Source organism: Macrosteles quadrilineatus, unplaced genomic scaffold, assembly GCF_028750875.1.
Source record: "Macrosteles quadrilineatus isolate MER2022 unplaced genomic scaffold, UCM_ALF_1.0 Scaffold_6__1_contigs__length_79288215, whole genome shotgun sequence".
Lineage (NCBI taxonomy): Eukaryota > Metazoa > Arthropoda > Insecta > Hemiptera > Cicadellidae > Macrosteles > Macrosteles quadrilineatus.
This window is the reverse complement of record NW_026542599.1, coordinates 67,856,559-67,871,137: the sequence shown is the minus strand read 5'-3', so window position 1 is coordinate 67,871,137 and position 14,579 is coordinate 67,856,559. Positions and strand designations below refer to the sequence as shown.

The following is a 14,579-nucleotide window of genomic DNA, read 5'->3' as shown; positions in this document are numbered from 1 at the left end:
CTCTTTGAGGTAATCAAAACAGTTTATATTTACATTCTGTATAAGAGCTTAACAGACAAATTCTTAAAATAAGGTAAATAGCTTAGGATAAAATTAAAAGTTTACTAGAAAAAAATCAAGTAGAATCAAACAACATTATGCAAGATTGACACACCTAACCGCAAAAAGGAACAATGTATGCAATAGCAAATATTTTAATAATGTGCCTGGCTTTGACTCATCTGCCTACTATATATATTTTCAAGTAACGGAAATGAATTACTGTACGCATGAAGACTTAAGGTTGGTAATATGTACAATTACGTATATTAAGTGTGATGGGTATCCACATGAAACTTCTTCATGGAGATTTACTCAGTCTACTCATAAAGGCCATTCCATGGATACGAAAATGTTTATCATGTGATAGCTTGCTGCCAAAAACTTCGAAACACACTGGACATTGGTTTTCTAGTGTTTCTTCTTCAATCGAGGAGCTAGCTTTTTGCGGTAAACTAGCTGTATTATTCTGTGTATAACTATTAACATCTTTTATGCCGTGGTGCATCTGAAGATGGGTTTCCAGAGAGGGTAAAACTACAAAACAAAGTCCACATTCGAGACACTGGTATGTGTTTGGGTCAGTTCTATGTATCGTGATGTGTACCAGAAAAGATTCTCTGTCCTCTGAGACAAACTCGCACTTTGAACACTTGTGACACAGCTCGTTGAGTGATCTTGATTTTATTACTTGGCCTTGGATATGAGTTTGACCTTGTACACTCCGTTTGTCTTTTGGTTTCTTTCGACTTTTCTTTTTTGGTGGAGAGTCAGCAAGAGGGTCTTGTGAAAGTTCGTTAACCGAACTGTCGGGAGATGTAATGCTAGTTCTTCTTTTCGCGGTGAAACTTTTTACATCATCGGAGCTTGATGATCTGTAGGTACTTAGTTTTCTAGATTTTGGACGACTTTTTGAATTTCTTCTGGATGAAAAAGATTCTGTTGAGCTATTGTCGTCTATTGGTTTTACACACTGCTTGCAGCATAGTGACTGATTGTTGAGGTCAATTCCCGGGAGTAAGACAACAGAATTTTTCTTACATACGATACACAGCTCCGTTGTTTTCTCTTTGACTTTCTGTTCCTGGGTACATTCCCAATCGTCCAAACTCAGCGGATCTTTTTCATCCACAGATTCAGTTTCAGGATATCTTCGAATAATAACGGGTTCTTCAACTAGATCTGTATCCGAGTCTGAAACTTGCATATCTTCTTCTGGAGGATTAGCTTTGTCAGTTATAGACTTCTCCATCTTATCTTTTTTAGCTTTTTCTTTGATCTGGTGTATTATAAAAGCCATCTTGTTAGCGTAGACGATATTACACATTGAACATTTGTACCCATAAATCATTGAATTGGAGTGTTCTTTCGCATGATCTATATAGCTTTCCTCAGGTAAGAGCTTTTTGGGACACATGTCACATTGTTTGTAGTCCAATCCTACATCTGCTGGGTCTGGTTCATTGGGATGGTCATGGAAAATGTGTTTCAACAGTGAATTTCTTTTGTAGAAAGCTACAGGACACAAACTGCATTTAAAAATATCTTTGCCGTGATGTGTCACTATGTGTTCCGTTAGCCCGGCTCCAGTTGGAAAATGTGCTTTACATCCTAAGCAAATAAAACGTATGCATTTAGCAAAATGTCCACAAGAAAATTTTAAATGGGCATAAAGTTCATCCCAAGTCGTGAAATCCTTGCCGCAATCTGGACACTTGTACGGTGGAGTTTTCATATGAATTCTAGTATGAATTTTTAGCGCACATTTCGACGGTAATATAAGTTGGCAAACATTACACGCAAGATCCAACCGCACGGGTCGACCAGTTCCACTTAAATGTTTAGTGATATTTGCACAATAAATCAAACATTCACTGCAGGTTCGTTTACTAGAATTACTAGGAAGTATGCATTTAATTCTTTTACCATTCTCCTTATTTCTTGAATTAAGAACCGGTGTAGGAATACTGGAAGACACCGAACTGTCATCAACGTCAACAAGTTCTTCTTCTTCCTGTTGGTTTGGCACAGCATTATCATCGTTGACAATTTCACTATCATTAGTTTCCACTGCAGCAGATGAGTTATTTAATATCGTATCTACGTCACAAACAACATTTGGAGGTACAATATTGACAGCAGATTTCCCCATGACATTTTGTGGCTGGTTCAGTTTATTACAGAAGAGGATAAGACTCTTCATGTTGGAAGCAGAAGATTCTTTGGTCTGATTCTGAACTTGAGACTTGTTGACTAAGGAAACTGATTTCACTGGATTTGCAGGTTTAGGGAGGATGGGCGTTATGGTCCTACCTGAACACTGCTTGTTTTGAGATGTCAATGCTTTGATCTTTTCATTTAAGCTCAAGCCTTGATTGACAATTTTTGATTGTCCAGACACACCCGGCACTGGTTTCAATATCGAGTTGGCCACATTTAGATTTACAGCAGGTTGAGGTTTATCATAGATCATTGATTTATTTGAGTTCAAGTCGCCGTCCTTGAAAAATGCTGTTACAATTCCTTTCTCTACCATTTCCTTCGCAATAGGAGTGATTTGAACAGAACTCATATCAATTTGCTTCATAGACATATTATGGCTCCGCAAATGGATAGATAAAGAGCATTTGTTGAAAAACTGGAAGCTGGCCTTGCATATTTGACACCAATAGCCAATACTGATGCTGCGCCTCTCAACGTGGTTGGACAAACTGGTCTTCAGTAGAAACCTAAAGAAAAGAAAATGAATTATTACCATCCCTGCCACATACAATCAAGAAAATATACGATCAGGTTTTCCTTCTATTAAATTCATCTATTCTTTACAGGCTTCGGATTATCTCTGTCTAATCTAAAGCCAAACGATCTATTCTTTATTAATCACATAAACATCATTATTCATCAGTAGTGAATCACATACTGCAAAATGCTACAAGTCTGATTTCTCAGTGATGTAATGCAATTAATAGATAATACCTAAATCTAAATAAATTGCAAGATTTAGAAACTTGAATTTCAAATAGGCAGTCCCTATTAAATGAGGTACAGTAAAACCTTTTAAATTTCTTGGAATTAATTTAAATGCAAAATCAGATTGGAAGTATCACATTGACATAACCTCAACCAAGCTGTCGAAAGGTATATACTACTTGTGGAGATTAAAAGGTTGTACAACACAAGATGTTTTGATAACAGTGTATTGTGCACAGATACATAGAGAGTTACGGAATATTGGCGTGGGGTTTCCAATCATACACCAAAAAGTTATTTAAATTGCAAAAAAAAGGCAATAAGGCTTGTAAGTTGTATAAGCTCTAGAACTTACTGTAAAAATGTAAACCTATATTTAAAAATATTAACTTTTACTGCAATATATATCCTGCAAGTTTTGTTGTATGTCAAAAATAATTTAGAAATTTTCTCAGATAATTCAAGTGAACATAATTATTAATTATGAAACTGTAGTATATTTGATGATTTTATGTATTCAATATTATATTTGTAAAACAGCGTTTCTTGTAGGAAACCAGATTTGAATAAAATGTAAGTGTGTGTGTACATCACGCCACGTCTGTGACGTCATATCAGGTGATTTTTAATAAATTCCCATTGGCTGCCACGACCACGCTATACCCGTGCATCTAACCACTACGTCAGTCCGTCCTAGTCCTGCAATCGTACACCTTTATCCCGGTCCGTGCAGCCCGTGGTGTTAACTAATTATGTAGTTTTTATTTCTCACTAGTCCCGTCTCCTGTCAAGTTAAGACGTCGTCACACCGGCGACGTCACAGAAACCAGATTTAAAAACAACTAAGGCCTACAGACAGTGCTCCGTAAATACTCAAAGATCAAACAAACATTCAATACATGAACAATTTCAAATAAAAAATAGAAACATAGGCTATTTAATATAAAAATGTCCATATTAATTGGAGGAATCTCAAAATATTTCTATTTAGTTGTGCCTGTATTTTTCAAATTTTAGTTCTTATCATATGGGTTAGATGTAAGTATTCATTTGCTGAATTAACGCATTATGTATTTCTTGACAACTGTTAATGCATTGTAAAATGTCTACAACAGTAAGTAAATGGTTTTGATTGATCGATTGATGGATTGACTGATATAGCCTCTAGATCTGATAATATCCATGGAAGGTCCACTTCTCTTGTCCGACTCTGGATCAACATTCACTCAGAATTGCCTTTGTCTGGGCAAAAATGGAAGTTGGTTTATCCACCCTAAATTATTAAACTGGTTGTTTTAACCAACCATTTTACAATATCTTATCACAGTAATAAAATAGAATTATCTCTGTGCAGGTTTAGTCAAATCTTAACTTTTCAAGTGAATGTTAGAGCTTGTCCTAATTACATAATTAGCCAATTTTATTGAGTTTTAATTCCATATTTGTGTGTATTAATAAAATTAACACAGTCCTTATGATCAACCAATTCAACTTTATGTGTGTTTTAGAGGATTTCACTATAGGGAAGTAGGCCTAGTTATTACCCTAAGTGGCACAGTAAGACCTACGCCCTGGACTCTAGAAAACACGATTTGTTCAAATTGTTATATATGTGTTGGTGAATGTGATAACTCAAGTAATTTTTGCCTGATTTTGATCAAATTTGGCTTAAGAGTCCACCGCTTGGAGGCTAGCGGCCATCTTGGATAATTTCAAACAGCTGCTGAAGAGTTAATTATTAGCCAAAAATAGTTTTTCAAACACCAACGTGATTATAATTTTAATATCTAGTATACTGTGAGATTAGAAATTTTCGTTGTTGTTTTGGAAATTGATTTCCAAGGGATTCCATGGAAGCCAACGGCTATCTTGGATTTGCTCGCCATAAGACGAATGTTAATTTCATTATTTTCAAACAGCCGCTTAAGAGTTATTTACCATCTCAAAATATTTTTTCGAATACCAAAGTGATTGTAATTTAAATATCTAGTATACTGGGGGATTAGAAATTTTCTTTGTTGTTTTTTTATTGTTTAATGAGTTAGAACGTCATTTGAGATATCCGTGTTTAATTAATTTGTACCTATGGTATAAGAGTGTTTAAATGTTTTTTTTTCACAGTAGATTTAGAGATTCAAATTTTTTTATGTATTCTTGCCCCGTTGCGAAGCAAGGGCAGAACAACTAGTAACTATAATACTACTTACTTGTCATTACAATCAATACACGTGTAAGTCGGGTGTTCTGGGAAAGTGTCTGGTGCTGTATAGGTCTTCATTGGGTTGTCAAACAGAGTTTTCTTAAGCATATCAGTGACAAAAGGAATGACATTGTTTTTTATCTTCTGAATCACTTTAGGGTTAGTCGGTGGCATCATAGGTTTCTGCACTTTCTTAGCAACAGTCACCAGTTTGGCATTTTTTGGTAACATCAACGTTTGGGAATTTGCACTTTTGTTTGAGTTTTGAAACGTAGCAATTGCCGGCATAGATGGCTTCTGCCCTAGTGACGCAGCCGTCACCACATATCTCAGGTCTGAGCTGTTAGCGATCGTCTGAGTAGGTGTGTTTACCAAGTACGGCAGAGATGATGTGGTCTTGACATAAACACACCTCATTCGTTGGCCTTGATTGTTGAAAAAGCCTGAATGGGGAACGGCTATTTTGTTTATCTGTATCGTTCCTTGAGTATCGTTCAGAGGTCTCAATTGGTTGTAATTAGGAATCTTTGGGGAGAAATTATTGTTTATAGGATTTTCATTTGTCTTCTTCGGTTGTTCTGACTGTGAATCACTAGTAGTACATCCGTTTTCTGACAGACTGTTGAAGACATGGGTGGATATGTGAGCGATATTCTTCACAGATATCCTAGGCAATCGGTTTTCTGGCTCTGGTGCAGGCTTCTTCACAGTCATTCCAATCTCAGCCATCAGATTTGTCTCCATTACAGACTTCAATTCGTCATCAATCACCTCATTCTCGGTCGCATCATCTTCTTCTAAAAAGTCGTCCACTTCACTATCACACAGATCAATTATGCTGTCTTTACAATTACTCGACAAAATCGTCTTTAAAATAGGTACATCTACCTTACTATCACCAGTGTTCTGATCTACAGTTTTATCCGACCCACATTCAGTATTTGTTTGTGCACTTTCATCCTCCTTTCGTGACTCTGCAACAGATTGTATATAATTTCTCCCGTTTTTATCCAAGCCGGTTTCAATTACTAGCACGCTCATTTTATTGTTGGAGACAACTGAACTGGTTGGAACCATGTTTGATGATGGAGTGGTATTTGTGTTGGTGTCAACATGAGAGTCTGGTGGTGGTGGAGGTGTGTTATGAACAGTTTCAGTTTCGTTAACAAGACTTTCCTGAGAGTCCTGATCTCCACTTTCTTCTGGTGAACTTAGCTCTTCCTCACTTATTAAGTCCTCCTGTAAATTACAAAAAGATTTTAGATTATATAAAATGTCATAATTAGAACAAGTCATTGATCTAGCTTGGTATATAGCCTAAGTTTAAAAAAAATCTACTTCAATAGTGAGTGGCCTAAATCAGATATTGACCAAATAGATTTTTTCACTACTACTTATATCCATTACTAAGAAAATCATGATTATTTGTAACAAATTAAATTTGTGCGTTGAAAAGGTCCTGCTATAAATATCACTTAACCCTTCACGGACGGGTGACGGATATTTCCGCTTATGGTTTTTTATGTTCCGGATGGGAAGCGGATATATCCGCCTTCTCTTCAGACAGACTGCCAGACTGGCAGGTGCTTGAGCAGTAACTAGATGTTTCCCGGTACCAAGGCGCCACTTTCCTGCTCTCTCCGTGGCTACGCTCTCTCCCGCACTCCCCCCTCTCTCCGGCACCTGCCCGTCTCCCACGATTCCCCCTCTCCCGCGCACCACCCACCTCTCCTACGCTCCCCCCTCAACGTTTCACACTCAACACTATGTTGTCTTTATTTATTGTTTACATATTGTTCTTTATTTATGGCCTAACGTTGTCATGGTCATATCTTCAAAGACGGGTGGCGGATATATCTGCATAGTTAAAAATGAGTACAAAATTATTTTGACAGTATGAAGTGTTCCACTTTGTTTATTTTATGTATACTTGTATAACAAAACACAAATAAAAAGAGAATTAATTTTTATTTTTTCCTTTAATTTTTTTCTGTTCTGTGTCATGATTTTGCCCGTCCGGGAAGGGTTAAATTGTGTAACTATTCTATTTCAAGCAGTGGAATTAACTTGCTCGATTTTAACTTGTTTAATTCAAAAACTTCTTAAACTAAGAATTTTCCTCTCAGTCTCCAAATCTGTCATATAACCAATGTCCATGGACAATTCAAATATAATTATAATTTTTCATCCATTTATAAATGGCGACTATGGTTTAAGATGAATTCACAAAAAAATGGCATCGGAACACCGCACGGTGTTGTAATGCAGCATAATTCTGCACTCCGCATAACCTAGTCAAGGTCTATTGTTTTTTCCTCTCCTACCATCCTAACATTGCCTCACAGCCCACAATTACCCTGCCAACCCTTGTATACCTACACTGTAAAGTGTTAAGATACAATAAGCCCTTACATTTACTGAAACCTTTCTGGAACAGTATTGCCATCAAGTAGTACTTAACAATTTACCAAAATTATCTAATTTGAATGTTCGGATAGGCCTAGTATGAATACTATTACTGGTCCCTTGGTGTTTGAACTTCCACTGTAGGCCTCGTTAAAAAATCAATGAATCTTGCTTTCAGATTGTGCCACACTACTTTAACAATAGCTTACCAATGTTTTAAAAAAAGTAATATTATGCTTTTATTTAAACTCTATTCAGTAGCATCAACTAAAATGTCTATTTAGAAAAGTAATGACATAAAACAAATTTAAAGCATTTTTTTGAATTCCCATTGTGGCTCTTTCATTCCAACAGGCCTAGAGAAAATGTGTTTAGTAAGCCTAGCTTTACTTATTTTTGAAGTAGCGGATGATTGATTACCTGATAGGCAAATTGCTCGTTCATTGCGGCATCTATCATGTCTTCTGTGAGGACATAGGAGGATTTCTCCTCAGCAGGTATATTGGCTATTGTCTCACACATCATTGTGCTCATCTGTAACGACACAAAAACGTTTAACTACCTACCTAATTGATCAAATAATGTTCTTTACTTGGCCGTAGGTAAACATATAAATGCATTGGCTATGTCAGTATATATAGGCCTACAGAAGATCTTGCAAAAATAATTGTAGTGACACTAAAGACACAGTTAAACCTTATTAAAAAGAACTTCTCTAAAATGATTACGGTCCCCGGTTATAATATAATAGGTTACCTTCTGACCAATTTTAGAGAGATCATAAAATTACTAAATTAGCTACTTGAAAAAGTACCTAGAACAAAAAGGATGAAGGGGTACATGATCAGAGGTTGAATTGAAAAATAATTTATCGTTTCTAAATTTTGTGTTGTAGTTTTGTTGTTGAATTGACGATTATTATTACACAGCATAATTTTTTTTTAGCCATGTACGTTCCAGCATTTTTTAAAGGCCCATAAGAGTGTTATTTTATTATGAGGTAAGGGAGATATGAAAAATATCACCCACAACAAAGAAAATAAACAGGCTAATTTAGAATATGATATATTTTGAGTGACATATCAGTGGCGGCTCCAGGAATAATTTTTTGGGTAGGCCTGACAAGGATCAAGAAAGGGTTTGTTGGGGGACGAGAGGTTTAAAGGGCTTTCCCCCTAAAAAGGCGGGAATTTTAAAATTTAAACGCAAAATAATGAGTATGAGTGCTTTTCCTTTATTTACATATGAATAAATTTCTATATTAATCCATAATTTTGAAATTTCTACTAAAATTTTAGGTAGGCCTACCTGGCCTGCCCTCTGGAGCCGCCCCTGTGACATATGGCTTTTGATCTGTAGTATGGATTTTACATTAACTGACAGCACAATCATCTAGTTTTCAACTTTAAACTAGGCTTTGCATAGCCTAAATAAAAAATAAAAATTGTTTAATCAGATAGTTAATTTTTTAGTTAAGTTTGGATTTGTCGCTTTTGTCTATGTGGCAACATGAATAACAAACGTTATAATTAGGCTACATTATCACTAACTGACACATGAATCTTACCAAGTTATTTAATAATGGTTGAAAAATTATCTGAAGATCAGAAATCTTCTTGAGCTGTTGTTACTACATTATCATCATCTACTACTCCATTGATAAAGGTTCTTCAATAAAACCTAAAAAAGATAAATATCAGTAAATTTCAAATAAAGGATGGTTTGCTATCGAAAGTAAATAATGAAATATATTAACCACAATTTATTTTCACACCAAACAACCTCTAGAATCATCCATTTTATAATTTATATTTACTCAAATTACAGCTGATTTGAAAAACATTGTTGATGGATGTATAGATTTGCATTACTGGCCAGCTGACTAAGTCTGTGAATCCACTTCTATACTTATTTTTGTTTCTCCAAGACCTGTTGAATATCCAGTTCACAGACTGGATTTTCAAAAGGCCAGACCTATAAAAAAAGAGGTTTTAATTTGGCATTTGTACCTCGTATGGCACCATAATATGAGGAATAGTCTTAATTAAAGGTTTCCTGCAACAGAAAGATACTACTTAATCGACTCAGACCAAAGGGCTTTCAATGTAGGTAAATAGTAACGGTACATTGAGACCACACTTTTACAAGAAAGCTATTGTTCCTACTTAGAGATAGGCTACAGTAACTATTGAAATTTTTATTTTACGATCTGATCCAGATGAGCTAAGCCTTATCGTGGTGAATATGAGAATGTTGTCTGATGTTTGTTATTAAGATATTGCTAATACAATGCTACCACCATCTTTCCATATCTTAGAAGCAATTGACAATAGAGATACGGTATTTAAAGAGTCTGAAAATGACCCAAACCGTGCTTCACAACAGGACAATTTGGAATGTGCAAAATTTGGACCTGAATAAAGCAGACTGAAAGTAGCTTTTTCAGCTTGTATATAACCTACTGGAGTAATCCTGTTTGTTCCTTTTCAAATCATAGGTTTTAGAAGTTAATTTTGTTTTTCACATACTTAAAAACACCCTTATCATTATTTCATTTGTAAGAGGCTGTCAGAACAAATAGTTATTTATTTTCACAAATGCTGACTAACTTAGTCATAAAGCAACTGAAATTGAAATGTGTAACACTGGTTGGAATTGTGTCCTATAATTGACTAGTTTGGTTATGACTTTAGATGCTTTAGCTGATCAGTTAATGGACTTTGTATTCTCTCATTGATTTTTTCTACACAGACAAATCGTTTTATTTTGTTTCCTATTAAATGAAGTAGCTTTGAGCCATAATCAAGACTTATCAAGAATAATCAAGAAAATAATCATAAGATGAAAAACCATAGTGAAGAATTCATTTTATTTTTTAAATGAAATTAATTAATCATAACCCACCTTTTCAAGTGAGACTAACTTAAACCCATCTCTTTACGTAGTATGAATGCCATGGATTATTTAGTGATATAATTTTACAAACATTAATTATGTTTCATTCATTATTTTGCCTCCTGAACTGTTATTCAAAGTATTATCTAGGTTACCTACCTTATACAGTCAAAATAGTTCTGAATTCAGTCACTAAAGGACGATGCGCATTTCAGAGCTTTTGAGCTCTATCTTCAGGTCCGTGGATACATTTATCAATCCATCTTGCAGATTCGTCAACATTTTTAACCATTAAAAACACATAACCCTAACACATAATTCATCACATTTATACAGGTACATGTGCCGGCCGGCTATAGATACCGGAGTCACAGTCACAAAATGTTGACGAATCTGCAAGATGGATTGATAAATATATCCACGGACCTGAAGATAGAGCTTAAAAGCTCTGAAATGCACATTGTCCTTTAGTGACTAAATTCAGAACTGTTTTGACTGTATAAGGTACGTAGCCTAGATAATTATGTTTCTCCCTCATTTTATAAAAAATAGAAATCAAATTTATTTTTAAACAAATTTTTATTTGACATACAAACATAAGGACTAAGGATAAGCAAAAAGTCGCAAAATTCCTGTTAGCTTTGGACAACGTCTTTGATCGGACTTCAAGTCTAACGCACCAAAAGCGATGGACAAAAAAGCTCAACCACTTTCCAGTGTTGGTGTGAATGTAGGCTATGATCCTACCTATGATCGAACTGTGATTTTTAGAACAAAGTGATTTTACTTATTTCATTTTCACTAGATTACATCAAAATGAAAATGGATTTTTTATATTGGGAAGACTTCCGAATCTGTTGGCACAAACAACCGAATGAAATTATCGATCGATATATTGATTATTCTATATATCGTTTGGTTAGTTAGGTAAGGTTAACCTAACCTAACTAACCAAACGATATATCGAATGAAACAATCGAATAGTCGATTGTTTCATTCGGTTGTTTGTGCCATCAGATACGGAAGTCTACCCTTTATATTATTTCCGAGCAGGTTGTTTCCTGAAGCTGAATATGATTATGTATGGTATATCAGTACCTATCAAATTTTTCAATGGCTCCAAAATGATTATTAAAAGTGTTTGAAATGGTCAAGGATTTTACAACAGTAGCCTATTCTAATTTTTAGAACAGGGATGGTAGAACTATTAGTCCTATTCAAATTTGTTCCTGTTTCCTTATTTATTACAGTAGAGTCCCGCAAACTCGGCACTCGATAACCCGGCAGTCTGGATAACTCGGCCATCACCTGGCTCAGAAAATTAGGGATTTTTTGAGTCAGAGTTAAACATGGACTCGAGCCAGCTCAAGTCAAATCATTCTCAGCTCATACAAATGATTTGTTGTTCTATGTCTGATGACTTAATACTAACTTGTAATATAAATATAAATAAAAGAAGTAGTTAATAAGCTTAAAAATTGTATTGTTCATGTTTTTAACCCTAGTTCCCGATAACCCGGAATTTCACAAACTCGGCACCCTTCCAGTCCACATTACACCGAGTTTGTGGGACTCTTCTGTACCCAAGTTTTCTTTGCAATATTGTCTGAGTTTTAATTTTTCATCATAAAAGCTTTACTACTCTCCTATTATCTTATTTTTTAATCTTTGTTTCTCTGCTTAGAAATATGCAGGAGCTCATTATCACCTGTAGGCCCTACTTGTACCTGGTTAGGTCAATTTCGTTCAACTTTCTCCTTATGTTGTTTAAAACCTGTTTTAACTCTCTTTTCAGGAAAAAAACTAAGCTAAAATAGTATTTAAATATGTTGCCAAACAATATAACTCTTCTATTAGCTATATCACAGAAGTATAACAAAAGCTGAATCATATTTTACTTCTCTGTACAAAGGTAACCAGTTTTCATGACGCAATAGGCTAATGTGTAAGTCTTCGTTAATACACACACGTCGACAAATATAGTTCACAATTTATTGACAGTTCACAAATGTGTCGACGTGTGTTTATATGTATTAACGAAGACTTCTGTCGGATTCATTGACCAATTAATTTGATGTGGGTATGAAAATGGGTCATTGTACCCGAAACTAGTCACCCCAGACTAATTAAAAGACTTAAGAAAAGAGACTAGTTTTCATAGAGATAAACTGTGTTCCAGGCCAAATGCCATACTTCCAATTCGCCTGACATACATATATTCTAGCCGGTTACACGGCTGCTTAGTTCGGCCAGTTTTCAATTTTTGTCAGCTTGTGTATTTGCCTTTTGTTGTAAAATGGTATAATTGAGCAAGGTGTCAATGAAATTTTTTTTGTGGGGCTCGATATGTACCTATGCAACAAGAACTTGGGGAACAATGTAGGCCTACGTTTTTGAGTGGTATAAAAGTTTTAAAAAGGGAGAGACCTCAAACTGCCACAGCAATCTACATCCAAAGAGCCATCCTCCGCATAGATCGCCTTGGTCTCCCTAACGACATCAGAAGACCTTACAATACCAGACACACTTCAAGAATTTCTAACACTTTTATTGTTGCCAAACTGTAATCTTCTAATGAGTGAAGAGTGATGCTTTAAACTAAACGCAAGCTTAACACGTTCGGCCAATCAATGGCAGGCATATCCCCGGTGCGGCTCAGCGTCCAGCGAGCCAGATTGACGGGCAATTGGCCTTCAAATTTCGGTCTGTCGAATAGCAAATAACGTATGGTGATGTATTACGTTACAACGAGAGTCAACGTAGTTCGCTAAAACAGCCACAGATAGCCACACTGCTTGGAACGTAGCCAGTCCTATTGTATTGCCAATTGGAGGGAGAAAGACAGGACAACAAGTTGATTTCTAGGCTTGCCAGACGGGGATTTGACAGGAAAATTTACCACCAACCTACAACTTCAACAAAAAGCATACCACACACTACACAGTAACGTTTTATAGGTCCACCTTCGACAGAAGCTAGGCTTGCACTGAGCAACAGATTGATGTGATGCAGTGTGGATTTTGGGTCAGTACTGACCCGGCCGCGTGAGGGTTGCGATCACCATAGGTCAGTACTGAACCGCCTGCAGCGAACGTGTTAATGCCTGGTTGACCGAGAATCAAGTCTACACAGTGGAGGAGTTTATAAGAAAACTATCATAAAGACTATTCTTCTCATCTTGCTTTTAATTGACATAACTCATACTGTAACGTACATACATATCGTATGTATGTATTTGTGTTAACAAAGTTAACACAATTACTGCTCTCAAAGTCCATGTAATAAAGAATTTATATTTCTAATTCCTGATTTCTGGTGCACTCATTCGAATAGCAAGCATGTCGGGGTTCAATTTTTGACTCACTGGAAGTTATAACCATTGTGCCATTATGTAACTATACAATGGTAAATGTCTCATTAACACTCCTTAGCAAATAGTTAAAATAAAGTTTAAATACGCTCTACAAGATGCTAGGCAGAAAGTGAATGATTATATATCTTCATTAAAGATACCTCATGCAGGGTAATAGCCTATTAGGTATTATCTAGCTGGTAAAGCAATCACAAGAAAAGAAACAAATGTAATATTAAGTGAAAAGGTCAAGGTTAGGTGAAGGAATCTAAATCAATTGATTGTCATTGGAGCCAACATTTTACAAGAATAATAAGGTCTGAAAGATAGAAATTACTACACTTTAATTTACCTATTATGTCAATGGTGTCCACTATTGCTCTCCTTAACCTAAAACAAAGAAAAAACACACTGTTAGAAAGTAAAATAATAGACACCACTTCATTCAATATTTATCCAGTTTGTTGATGTTTGTCCTGACCATTGTAAAGCTTAGTTAAACAATGTTGTAAAATGAGCCAGCTGTTTCTAAAAATTACTCTTTCTTTAGCCTACAAGTAATTAAAGGCATACAAGTGGTCTAAGTTTTGATTAAGATTTAATTTTTTCTCTTCTTGTCTACACCAGTGGCTTTTCACTGGAGGTACTGCAGTGTTCTCAAATGCTTTAAAAGCAAGCGGTAGCCCATATGATTTGAGAGTGTACTACGGATCAAAC

General features: G+C 35.6%; 1 protein-coding gene across 1 annotated transcript; it reads right to left on the bottom strand.

Annotated features, from left to right (window-relative positions):
* Nucleotides 1–3: 3 nt before the first annotated feature.
* Nucleotides 4–14,256, bottom strand: LOC128996720 (zinc finger protein 532-like). The gene is made up of 5 exons (XM_054422166.1): nt 14,215–14,256; nt 9,183–9,295; nt 8,036–8,149; nt 5,217–6,448; nt 4–2,768 (listed from the first exon to the last, which is right to left on the bottom strand). The coding sequence occupies exons 3-5, from the start codon at nt 8,147–8,149 to the stop codon at nt 341–343; spliced, it is 3,774 nt and encodes a 1,257-aa protein (XP_054278141.1). The 5' UTR covers nt 9,183–9,295; nt 14,215–14,256; the 3' UTR covers nt 4–340.
* Nucleotides 14,257–14,579: the final 323 nt, after the last annotated feature.

Excerpts from the sequence above, each read along its gene's own strand:
- LOC128996720 (XM_054422166.1), bottom strand. The coding sequence starts at position 8,149 with ATGAGCACAATGATGTGTGAGACAATAGCCAATATACCTGCTGAGGAG. Across the intron at positions 6,449-8,035 it reads ACGAGCAATTTGCCTATCAG|GAGGACTTAATAAGTGAGGA; the intron begins GTAATCAATCAT and ends TGTAATTTACAG. Across the intron at positions 2,769-5,216 it reads TGTATTGATTGTAATGACAA|GTTTCTACTGAAGACCAGTT; the intron begins GTAAGTAGTATT and ends TCTTTTCTTTAG.